The sequence below is a fragment of the Alosa alosa genome, chromosome 13, assembly GCF_017589495.1.
Source record: "Alosa alosa isolate M-15738 ecotype Scorff River chromosome 13, AALO_Geno_1.1, whole genome shotgun sequence".
In the NCBI taxonomy this organism is placed as follows: domain Eukaryota; kingdom Metazoa; phylum Chordata; class Actinopteri; order Clupeiformes; family Clupeidae; genus Alosa; species Alosa alosa.
Window position 1 is genome coordinate 24,214,440 of NC_063201.1, and position 12,453 is coordinate 24,226,892.

The window sequence follows — 12,453 nt, forward strand, 5'->3', positions numbered from 1 at the left end:
AAACCAGATCATTTTTACATTTTGGGGGAGTAGCTTGCAACTAAGGTAGGCCAATGAGCACAGATTTCTACAATATTAGGAACAGAGTTTAACGCTACTGCTTTATCTTCTGCATTCTTAACCCAAAAACTCGCAGTTGAAATTGACCCGATTTTAATTCTTCAACATGTTAATGCCCTCTCCAGCAATTTAATATTAAAGCACAATGTTAGAGGTTATACAGTAGACCTATAGTATGTAATATTAAAGCACAATGTTGGAGTTTATACAGTAGGCCTATAGTATTTTATGGAGGTTTGAAACAGCCACTCCAGCCTTATACTACACAGACTGCTAAAATAGCCCAGAAACCATTACATACTTTTTTGACCCAGCAATGCTAATGATTTAGTTAATAAATGCTTAACATGATTTAACAGATATTTTATAATGTTAGCAGAAGTTAAATATTACTCAAAAGGATGATGAATTAGTATGAGCATTTTATGAAGATGTGTTTTATTTAATATTTTTAATGACAATAAAGTTTTATAGAAATGTGGGTGAGCAGTCATTACACTACGTACATTCAAACGATGGAACAGCTCCATGCAAGTGATAACAGTCCAATAGGTCAATAGGTCGCTGAGATCTGAGATTTCGGAGAGCATTTCTGAATAAAGCAACACTGCGTCCGTGCCCGCGCTGCATGCCTGCGCATAGTTGCTGGCTGGGCCGAGCTGCCCCCCGCCTTTCGTGCTCTGCGGGGCCCTCGAGCGCTTCCATTCTTTTTTAACCTTGTCTCGCGGAAGGCCGGGCTGATTGGGTGCCATAACCGTCCACTTTTATCGGGGGGTTATTTGGTTGTTTCCCTCTGTCGGTTACAACCCTCTGTCTGGACCCAATATCGCCAATAAAGCCCCTTTGTGCCTCTGGAGCGCGCGGCAGACGCATCCGGCGCGCGGGGGGTGTGGTCGTGACGGCTGTGAATTGATCGTAACCGAGGCCTTGTTGCTCTGTTCACTCTCAGAGAGATTCCCAAGCTCATCGGTTCTTCCTGTGTTTTCTTTGAAAATGACCGCAGTCAGCAGAAAGGCCTGCGCGTCTGTCCGTGCGTGGTCTGGCCAGCATATGGGCTGGACTGGAGGCATGTTTGGGCTACAGTGGACAGACCTCTGTATGCAAAGAGCCCGTGGGCAGTGCTGAGGTTGAGTCGCCGTGGTGTGTCATCTGAAGCCACCGGGTGGATGTACACACGGGTTGTTTATGGAGTCCTAAATGTCCGGGAAATCTCGGATCCTCGCTGGTTTGGCTGTTTCGCAGGCTCGCGCTGAGGCAATTAAGACAGTTTCGTGTTGTGGAGTTAAAATTAAAAGCCCAACAACATGAAACTACCTAAATCACGCAACAGCCTTTAAAACGACACTTCTCAAACATACTCATTTCTTTTGGTGCAATAAATAATGTCATCTTAACCCTGATTGCATGGAATCTTGAATGCATTGAATGCATTGTCAATTACAACAAGTTGAGATTTAATTCAGTTCCAAACTAAACATACAATTCCTACATTTTTTCCTGAAAAGACAAGCCAACAATACTATGGGCGCGTAAATTAGTTTACCTTGTAAAAATGCACCTTAAACGCGAAACAGGCCCTGTGTGTTCTTGTCCGGAGAGAGAGAGAGAGATCACTACCACCGGTACATACAGTGAAGGGCCTGAACAAACCACACAACACCCTTTTCCTCTAGTAAGACACAGAATGCAACCCCGAGAATGAGTCGGTGACGCTGTAGAGTGTGTGTCCATGAGTTCATGAGTTTATTTGTTTTCTCGACACATCATCCGTTCACAGTATATACTCTCGGGGCCAGTATTAAAATAATGTGGGACCACCGAAACGGCGAACCCACCAGTGATAATCGCTACTGAATATCTGCAGGTTCAACAATCATGGGGTTGCGCCCATTTTAAAACAGAACAGTCCCCCACAGAGCAAAATATGCAGACTTTTCATCCGACCTTTAATCATGTTTCAGGCAATTAAGCTAGAGTCGTGAGAAAAACATGTCCATAACAGCGAGTCATAACAGCCACTTGACTTGACCATGCAAAGATGCCGATGCTATGTACAATAGTAAACCTCGTCCCACATAGCCCAGGTGAACCCTCTAATAGTGGAAAACGTGTCCACCGCTGTCAGTTCTGCCCGTAGACATAGCCTTACTCAAGGTTTCCTGGAAACTTTATAAATAATGAGGACAAATATTCACAACAAAAACGTGGAATAATACTGACATATAAACAGATAAAAACGTCAACAGTACACGACAATAAATTAGCAATATTCTCCTGCACAGTTAGACATGATAAAACTGGGCACGCGCGGAGGGCCAGGAAGGGACTCAGGAAAACCCGTAATTGGCCGAAAGCTCTCGAATCCTGTTCTCGCGACTCATCTTCTTGAGCTTCATCCGGCGGTTCTGGAACCAGATTTTCACCTGTCTGTCTGTGAGGTGCACGCTGCGGCTGATCTCCAGGCGCCGCTCGCGGGTCAGGTACATGTTAAACAGGAACTCCTTCTCCAGCTCGAGCGTCTGGTGCTTGGTGTACGGGCAGCGCTTTTTCCGGCCGCTCTTCGCCGTTAGCCAGCTGGCCGTGCCATCACTCCGCGACTCACCTATGGAGAGGGTCAGGAAGATAGCACTAGGGTGAATATTTCTCTCTCTCTCTCTCTATCTCTCTCTCTCTTTCTCTTTCTCTTTCTCTCTCACACACACACACACACACACACACACACACACACACACACACATAAATGCACACGCATTTGCACAAGTAACACTTAATACTAAAAATGCAAGGTCTTCCTGTTTGTTTTTTTTGTCAAAAAGTACATTTTATTTACTTACTCAATTCAATGTCATTTTAGTTGCAAGTTAAGTAATAATAATAATAATAATAATAATCTGTCTGCTGTCTTCTCTGCTATGCTGCTCTAGCTCCTCTAGTCTCTAAGTGAATAAATGTATTATTATTATTATTATTATTATTATTATTATTATTATTATAATGAACGTTTATGGTCACTATTATTGTTTGTAATAATACAACTCTATAATAACAAAACATAACAACAATAAAAATAAGATCAATAATAATAATAATAATAATAATAAAAATAATAATCTTATTATTAATACTATTATTATTCGTATTCTTCTTATTGTTTTAGTGGGTTAATGTTTGTGATTTAAATGGTTAATCCACAAGCCAATTTCAATCAGGTGCATTCACTAGGCCTAACAATAATAGAGCCATGGCAATTTGATAAGCAAGTAAGACATAATAGAGCCATGGCAATTTGGTAAACAAGTACACCATAATATAATCATGGCAATTTGTCACCAATTTACAGTTCAAAGTCAAATTTTAGAGCTCAAAGTCAAATTTGGCACGCATTATTTCGTTTCCATTCTTTGACATTATGTGCAGGTATGGATATATGTAGTATATAGCATAGATTTACATGACCTGTAAATAAGTCATGCAAATATGTTATATAATTATTTTACGAAGCGGTAGGGTTAAGATCCGAGGTTTGCTTGTCCTTCCTGAAAGAGGAGAGAGGGCAACCGGTGTCATGAAGAATGGCGATAGCCTCTTACTCTACACTGTCTCTGCGTGGAATGACTGCTGTCACACACACACACAGTCTACCGATCTGTGTCCACCTCTGTGTTGCACACATACTGACACAAACTCATGTTTATTTTCTAAAAAACATTTTCCCCTCGCGCTGAGTAGTGCTGAGTTTATGCGGACATACTGACATCACGGTCCAGTAGTTGAACGGAAGTTGTAGTTTTATTGCCACCTCACTGTCTGCAGCTGAAATAGTGCCGATTGGACTACTCGGCTTCCATTTAATCGCAATTAAGAGACTGATCGGCTTGCATTTAATGTTGTCGGTCAGTATTCCTGTGTGTGTGATGGGCTATAACGTGATAAAGAAGGTGAATGGTGAGCATCTCGCAGAATCACAAAGATACCGGAAAGGCCACATTCGTGTGCAATGCACGTGCTTTGGATTGGACGCGCAACACCTCGTCATGTAATAATAAAAACAGTAAAGGGAATTGCCGCTCATTCTAACGCTGTCAAACTATCAAAGCCTGCCTCTGATCGGGCGCGCGTACCGGAGTGACGTGAGTAGCCTATACGAGCACCGTTAAAATCACTAAACACAGCGTTTCCGTTTCCCATCTCAGATAGGATGCATTGCTACACAGCGCTCCCACTTTGTGGTCACGCCTTAAAAATCGATCCACTACAATCAACACAAAATGTCGAGAAAAACACAATGTTACCTTTCTTCGGCTTTGCAGAGCTGTTTGCGAGGCTGTCCGCGGGCTCGGGCGACGACGAGGCACCGGCGGAATAGTCCTGCGTCTCCTTGTCTCGCGCTGGTGTGCAAGGTGCGCATGTAGGGGGTGCGTCGCTCTCTCGCCTGACTGTCTCTGGTGCAGGCGAGGCCGACGGTGAGGTGTCGAAGCAGGCTGCGCGTGGTGGAGGAAAGTGAGGGGAATTGGACTGAAGCTCAGAGAAACATTTTGAGGTCGTGTATGTCTGAGACAAGCGGAAGTAACCGGGTACGGGAACGGTGCCGCTGCTGTTCACTGGACACGAGTCTGGCGTTCCGCGCGAGTACACCTCCTCGGTCAGTGAGTCTTTGGGACACTTCTCCGGTTCGTACAAACAGTACGAGCTCTCTTCCTTAATACTCGGGGAGAAGGTGCGGGCAGGTTGGCTGATGGTCTGTTCCACGCGACACGACCGAGACGCCCCCAGCCATGCGTCCATGCCCTGCGGATAAGGGCTCGATGATGGGACCACAGTCTGAGACTGACCCTCGCTGCGTTTAAATCCAGGGAAATAGCCACAGTTAGGTAGTCCGTAGGAATACTCGGAACCAGGGGGCAAATATAAGCCAGCGCTCGGGTAGCACGAGCCGCTGCCCTCGATCCGTCCGTTGATTAGGGAGTCCACCAGAAACGAATTTCCAGCCGGGTTATCCGAGCATGACATCTTTGTGGTATATTTTGACGGAGGAAGGATCCCTGTCTGGCTGACATTTCTTGTACAAAACATGCTGAATATAATTACCGATAACCATACAACTCGGCGCTAGCTAACAGCCAATTAAATCGCAACAAGGGGAGAGACTCCTCCCATCGCCTGTACGTAGGGACAAAGTGCGGTGTCCTTTTCTGGACGTGGGGCTTAAAAAAAGAGTCAAATGTGTATTACATCCTATCTGTTAAGTCCGAAATTATGGGCTTGTATACGCGGAATGTGACACTGAGCGCATTTCTTTTTATGATGATCGTTGTCATAAACACTAACTCTGGACACACACGGGCTCTCGGACGTATTCTCCCAAACACACATCAAGGGGCACAAATGCTGGACATGCGTTTGTGTTTCAATATCATACAACAAATTCAACAGAATTCTTAAATCCCCAAATATGTGCCAGTAATGAAAGCTATGGTGCGCCCAACGTAGAGAATTTATATCGACAAAATGTGATTCAGGGCAGTAGTCTAATTGCTTCGCTGTGAGGTAAACAATAACCTACTTGGTTAATATAATATATTTGAGCTCTCAAATACAATTCAAGGGCATGTGTTCAATCTTCCCCCATGTTTTAAAGATACAGAAAATGCCTGGTGTGGATGGTTGCCATGAATACGCCGTTGAGATGAAATAGCGTCTGAGGTGCAGGCCGGGATTTTACAGTATTTGGGATATTAAATCTCTTCAATCACCAGTTAAATGAATACTAACTGCGGTTTCAACTTTCTGTCAATGTGGTGGCTCTTCTCCTTAAGAAAATGAAACACAATCAAATACATTTTAGATAGACCATATTCTCCATTTAAAGTATTTGGTCATGGCCTCCTCACGTTCACGTTTGATTTTTACACGGGTTCCAGAGTTCACCGAGACATTTTAATTCCTAATTTTGAATAACATCATGCTTTTTAAAAGTCAAGAAAAAATACAACCCAGTTTCTGAATGTTTGTTTTCAAATGGCCTCGCTACAAATCCCTAATTCAAAATAGTTTGCATGTGGAGAACAATCCATCTTGGGTTAAACTCAACATTAGGATCATGTAACAGCGGTCCAACAAATAAACTCACGACGTAAAATATGTGCCGTTATACGGGCGCTCGTGTGCTTAACCTGCCTTTTATCGAGTACCGGTTATATGCCCCCTCTCTCGTGTCAAATAATGTGGCATTTTATGATATCCTGCGGAGGTTCGTTTGCTCGAAAGCACAGGGCGGCCTCGGAAATCCAGTGTCTCCTTTTCCCCACAAGTCGGTTTTGGCTCGTATGTGCCTCGCGGGCCCGTTTCCGTTTTATCCTTTAATACTTCTCCAAGTAAGACACAATATTTATAGAGACGGAGAAAGCTTAAATCAGATAATCCAACAACATGAAGTTACCTGAATGTATTAACCACACTAAAAGAGCAAAACGGTGACTAGATGTTGGTCAAAGTGAAAGGGTTGTGACAAGCGACATCCAAGTCTAGTTTAGTTTGAGTAAAATCTCGCAGCACCGTTACAGTTTAGGCGTTTCTGAGCCGTAGGCCGTGTGTCTTCTTCACTGCGCTCTCAATTAAAAATATTCTGCTCTTGGGCCACACACAAGAAGGGCAATATATAGCGATAGTCTCTGACCACTGCCGCGAACTTCGTGTTGTTATAGTGTTGTTTCCGTAACAAAACTACATTTACCCTTTATGTTGACCATTTGCGCATGGTAGGCAATTTTAGTAAGTAGGGTTCACCTCAACCCTCCTTTAATTGGTCCCACTTCCTGTTGTGTTAAACTAGACAGACATAGACAGAAGCATTTCTCTGTGACACACTATCATAAGCATTCTCTTATCAAATACAGCGCGCACAGCATGTGGATTTACCTGAGCTCGAGAAAGTCTCTCACGCTAGCGTTCTCTTCAGCGTCCGTACGGTTGTGTTCAAATGATCGGCCATGACATTGATCTGGGCAGCGCCCCCTAGCGGCTCACCCTCGGCTCAGTGAAGCGAGTTGAGCCAGGGACTCCAGCGTGGTGCCGTGGTGGGACGCAGAGACAAATGATCCCGGAAAAGCCCGTGAACACCAGCTTTCAATGGTTTTAGCCGCTGTTTGTTGCCCCTTAGTCACAGTTAATAACCTTGGTCTCAGACAGTTTATTGCGCTGCACTCCAATTGTACAAATGCTCCAGTCTGGACCGCCTTTTATGGCCAAGTTGCTAAAGCAACCGAGGGGGGATGTGCCGTAATTAGGTCGAAATTCCAGAGAGCCTCAAAGGATGCGCGAGGCAGAGCGGCCGAGCGCAGCTCCGGTTGTCCAAAGTGTGAGCTGTTATTAGACAACTGTGTGCCATTAGGCTGTCTTATTGCTCTCGCGGATGCCATTAAGCATATTCCAGAATATTCGTAGAATTTCGTACACAACCCCCAACTTTTTCCATCTAAAGGTGCAATATGCAGGTTTTGTGCAACCAAACAAAAGTAAACCAGAAACCAGACAAAATGCTCATGGAAATATAATTATAGTGTGAAGGCTCATAGTAAGAATGGAATATTAAAATCACAGTGACTTCTTTTGATCCAGACTTAGTGAGCACAGCATCTTCAGGTGCCCACATGAGTTCCGCTGTTAGTCATGTGATATGCATTTGATTTTTCACAGTGTAAATAATCTATAATTAATCATTTGTGGTTAATAAGACCTTGAAGTGCACTAAATAGTGACAGCTCGAATAATAACACCATTTTGTATAATATTTCCATGTTTTTCTTTACCACTTGTGCAGTAGGATAGCTAACATTAACCACTTTATAGATTGGGCCTCAATGACATCTAAGCACTATTTAAGTCCATGTTAAATTTAATTTCACACTGTGTGTTTTAATGTACACAATGAGAATGCAGTGTTTAGCCCATTGTTCAGTAGAAGGTATTAAACACTATATTTTTTCCACCGTTATTTCTGTTTCGTCCTTCATACTGTTTGCAGTTTCTAATAGTCATACACATTCTGTGTGTAGTGCTTCCCTAATTCATACTGTTTACAGTTTCTAATAGTCCTGCACATTCTGTGTGTAGGCCTAGTGCTTCCCTAATTCCCTAATTCATACTGTTTACAGTTTCTAACAGTCCTGCACATTCTGTGTGTAGTGCTTCCCTAATACATACTGTTTACAGTTTCTAATAATCCTACACATTCTGTGTAGTGCTTCCCTAATTCCCTCTATCGCCTTTGTGTATATCTCTCCCGGTTCTCTCTTTCTATTGCCATTGTTTATATTTCTCCTACCAAAGACAATGTGACGAAAGTATATCTACAGACGAAACAAACAAGCAGGACACAATTTATACACTAGGCCTACTATTGGAAAGAAACTAGTCCCCAGCATTGGTACACTATAGACTCAATTTTACTTGTGGCAAGACAACCTACATTGTTCATTTAAATATTAACAAATAAAGGGGAGAGTCTCGTTTGTGTAGTGTTAGTGCTCGCCAACATTAAAATGACCTGGTGGTTGCCGCTTGGGTTAATAGTATTTTTTGATTCATTGAGACATCCATGGTCTCGCGTTTAGGAAGGAGTTCCGTAATCGACACCCCCGATCGTGACAGATATTTGATCCGTGATTCAATTTATGTTCCTAGAAACTGCGTATAGCAATATACATCAAACATTTGATACCAAGCCTGCTAATAGCCCACACCATTAGACGCAGGCAGGAAATCTGCTGCAATGACACCAGGATTTATTGTAATTATATGAATGTGTCTAACTGATACAGACACACTCAAATCCGCAACAGGCCAATTTGTCTAAAACCCATAACCTGGGTATATCTCTCTTTTTCTTTCTTTCTGAAGAGGACAAGATGGCGGGGTTCTGCACTTTTCAAATATCCGCCAAGTTTGACTTTCACACTCCAGGCCTTTTAATTAAAAACAGCGCGAACACCTGAAACTCTTTTTAAAGACGTGACTTAAACCTAACACAAGATGTAGACGCGACATTACACGACCGAGGCGAAAAATTAAGAATAACATGGAATAGATGGATAGATAGACATATAGACAGATAATAAATATAAAGTCTACTGAGTAACTTTCATAATATTTTCTAATTGTGCGTGCGCAAAAGTACAAACAAAATAATCGTTGAAAAGGAAGTACAATATTGATAGATTAAAAAGTCCCCAATTCCCTGACAACGAACCTCCCGTTGGGTGCTTGACATGTTTAAGATACATACAGAGCCATACAGTGCATTGGGCCACACCGTTAGACATTAGTAGATATTATTGCTACAAATGTACCCATGAGCGCAAATGGACATACACTGTAATTATGTATAATAATAATAATAATAATAATAATAATAATATCCATTGTAATTATCATGGCCATAATAATCACACAATGACCCGCAAGTGGGGGCGCCCTGCCGTGGAACACGACACATTGCAAATAATGTTTTTTTTCTTTAGTTCAGAGCACGAAGGGGCATCACAACTGAGCTGTGAAGAGAAATTCTGATTCCAGTTGCAGTTTGGAGTCCGAAGGGCGGAATGTCGCCCACAGCCGCGAACTTGAAATTAACCATCGCGTCTCTGCTGTCCCAGCGCGGGCCTCTCGCGCTCACAGCTCGTGGCTCACAGCAGTGGGTTCGCGCTGTAGTACTGCAGCCGGTCCCGGTTCAGCTTCTTCTCCTTCATCCGCCGGTTTTGAAACCAAATCTTGACCTGCCTGTCGGTGAGGTTTAGCATCCGGGAGAGCTGAAGGCGCTTCTCCTTGTTTATGTACACGCTGAAGAAGAACTCTCTCTCCAGCTCCCGGATCTGGTACTTTGTGTATGGACATCTCTTTTTCCGTGTCCTCTGGCCACCTGAGACGCACACACACACACACACACACACACAAAAACATACCTGCAATCAGCTATCCAGAAACACATCTACAAACACTAACAATCTGGACCTCTCTCTAAACACACAAATACACACATACACACACACACACACGGACATTGAGCGGACTGCTTTACATTGTTGCTGCATATTCTAGTGATATTGCTGTGAAATCGCACACGACGTTCCTCGGTCTCAGAGGCCGGTGTAATCCGACAGAACAGAACTAGACCAGCGCGAGGGAACTGGCAGGCCGAAGGAAGACCGATGGCCTTGGATGTAAATCAGAATGAATTCGGCGAGTTACCGCCAGCTTTATACAGAACACGCAAAGGACAGGAAATATAACCTCTACAGATCCGTATAGTGTACACGGAGGCAACACACTGACTTGTATAATTATACACCTATACTGCGACTATTGTAGCAGCCTAATAATTAAAGAGCACAGTAATGCTTATTAAACGCTCCACTAACTCATTTTGGTGTAATATTATTTGTCTATTAATTACCCAAGGTCCAAAATAAACGTCTATGAAACAGTTCAAATATTTTCTAAAGTAGACTTAAACTTTAAAAGGGGAAACAGACTGTGTTTCACGGCCAATTTCAATCTCAAGCACGTGATCTTGCGTTTATAACAAAGTTTTGTTGGGCTAGATCTACGGGCCCTCCATAAACCTTATGCGCTTATAAAACAGCATATAAAACCTTTAACAGCGGCGCAGAAGATTGCAAACTTTCGCAGAGCTGGGCCGTGCGGGTATACGTACTGCCGCCGCTGTATTTCTCCTCATTGTTGCCGGAAGAGGATTCAGGGCTGCTGTTCTCCTCGCGCCGCTCTTTCTCCCCCGTTTCCCGGCACGTGTCCGAGCCGGACTCCGGTGCAGGCGGTGGTTTGCTGGCGGTCCTGTCCACCGGCTGCTCCGTTGACACACTCTCTGTGCTGCCGTATGCGGTCTCGAAGAACTGGTCAAACGCCTGCGGTAGGACTCCGTTCCTGCCCACGCCGCCGTATAGATTGGACGTGTGGCTGGGCGCGGAATGATAGACAACCGAGTTGTTTTTTGCAAACATTTCCCCCAGCGTCCCGGGGCTCGATAGACAGTCCCGGTGCACCACGTCGTCCGCGCTGCAACAGTGGGACAGATTTCCCCGGTGGTGCCATTTGCTGGCTGTGTCAATGCCATATTCCCTGAAGGAGACCTCCCTTACGGACTGGACCTGCGGGAGACTGGGGGACGAGTACGAGTATGTCATGGGGCAGGACGACGGGGTCTGGGGCAGGAACGGCGGGAGGCTCGAGAAGTCCGTCCCGGACACGTAGTACGTGCAGCTGGGTAGATACATGTTCGACCCAACGGGCACCCGCTCGTCAAAATCCATCATGGCTCGGGGCTTGGCCGGGCTCTACACACGCGCTCCGGCGCGGCTGCTGCTGCTGTTGCTGCTGTGCCTTTGAAGCATATTCGCGCAGCTGAAATTTTCAGACGCGAGCTGACGTGGAGATCCATCTCCATCCATCTCACAGGGCGAGCGGTCACGTGACCACGGGCAGAAAATGACATATTCCTCTGTTCAAGTGGAGGGAGCCATGTGTGTGTGTGTGTGTTTGTGTGTGTGTGTGTGAATTGAACAGCATCTGCATGAGTGACGTGTTGATGATATATTTATGTCCCATTGGGTAGTTATTATGATAGATATAAGCGATAAGACAGTCATCACCATGCAGAACGGTGCGAAGCGCTTTCAGCATATCCAGCAAACGCTGCATTTACTCTCGCGTCCGAGATGCGAGGCCTTGGGAATCTAAATGATGCACGAGTGTGTAAGTTATGAGTGTGTGCAGTTTCTGTCGTTTTTGACAGAGGAGTAGCAGCGTGGTGTCCCCTGAGTGAGACGACCGGGCCCATGGTGCTCGGGCCCTTGGGCAACCTCTCTGGGACACGGGCCTGTGTACGTTTCAGCGTCTTGTGATTTTCAGCTGTTGTCTAGGCAGAAAATAACCCTTCGTCTCACCAGAGGCGCATTCTCGGCGTCCCCGAAACGATCCGCTATACCTCCATGTCGCTCATAGCCACCATGTTCATCGCCACCGCCGGCGGTGTCGTTGAACTCTCATTTTATATTTTACGCTGCGTCCTTCCAGTCTAATAGTTGCACCTTGTCTAAATAATTCACGGCGTGTAGATTTAAAAATAATTTTATCTATCTATCTATCTATCTATCTATCTATCTATCTCTATATATATATATATATATATATATATATTATCTGTCTATCTATCTATCTATATATCTGGTGTCCTTTAATTGGGATGTTCTCACTGGCTGTTCATTTTGTTTAGGTTCTGGGCCCTTTTCCTTTGGAGTAGCTTGTTTTTTTCTGTTTCCGAGCCTTCAGGGGAACTTTGGTGAATATTCTGTAACCTACATCTCGGTCGGGATGCGGCCC

The 12,453-nt window shown here is 44.4% G+C and overlaps 2 protein-coding genes across 2 annotated transcripts; both read right to left on the reverse strand.

Moving 5' to 3' along the window:
• Positions 1–1,780: 1,780 nt before the first annotated feature.
• Positions 1,781–5,116, reverse strand: hoxa10b (homeobox A10b). The gene is made up of 2 exons (XM_048260048.1): positions 4,353–5,116; positions 1,781–2,662 (listed from the first exon to the last, which is right to left on the reverse strand). The coding sequence occupies exons 1-2, from the start codon at positions 5,068–5,070 to the stop codon at positions 2,388–2,390; spliced, it is 993 nt and encodes a 330-aa protein (XP_048116005.1). The 5' UTR covers positions 5,071–5,116; the 3' UTR covers positions 1,781–2,387.
• A 4,413-nt stretch (positions 5,117–9,529) lies between these two features.
• hoxa11b (homeobox A11b) lies at positions 9,530–11,612 on the reverse strand. Its single transcript, XM_048260249.1, has 2 exons — positions 10,772–11,612; positions 9,530–9,976 (listed from the first exon to the last, which is right to left on the reverse strand). Exons 1-2 carry the CDS (start codon positions 11,385–11,387, stop codon positions 9,744–9,746), a joined length of 849 nt encoding a protein of 282 aa, XP_048116206.1. The 5' UTR covers positions 11,388–11,612; the 3' UTR covers positions 9,530–9,743.
• Positions 11,613–12,453: the final 841 nt, after the last annotated feature.

Excerpts from the sequence above, each read along its gene's own strand:
- hoxa11b (XM_048260249.1), bottom strand. The coding sequence starts at position 11,387 with ATGATGGATTTTGACGAGCGGGTGCCCGTTGGGTCGAACATGTATCTA. Across the intron at positions 9,977-10,771 it reads GGAGAAATACAGCGGCGGCA|GTGGCCAGAGGACACGGAAA; the intron begins GTACGTATACCC and ends TGTGCGTCTCAG.
- hoxa10b (XM_048260048.1), bottom strand. The coding sequence starts at position 5,070 with ATGTCATGCTCGGATAACCCGGCTGGAAATTCGTTTCTGGTGGACTCC. Across the intron at positions 2,663-4,352 it reads CTCTGCAAAGCCGAAGAAAG|GTGAGTCGCGGAGTGATGGC; the intron begins GTAACATTGTGT and ends CCCTCTCCATAG.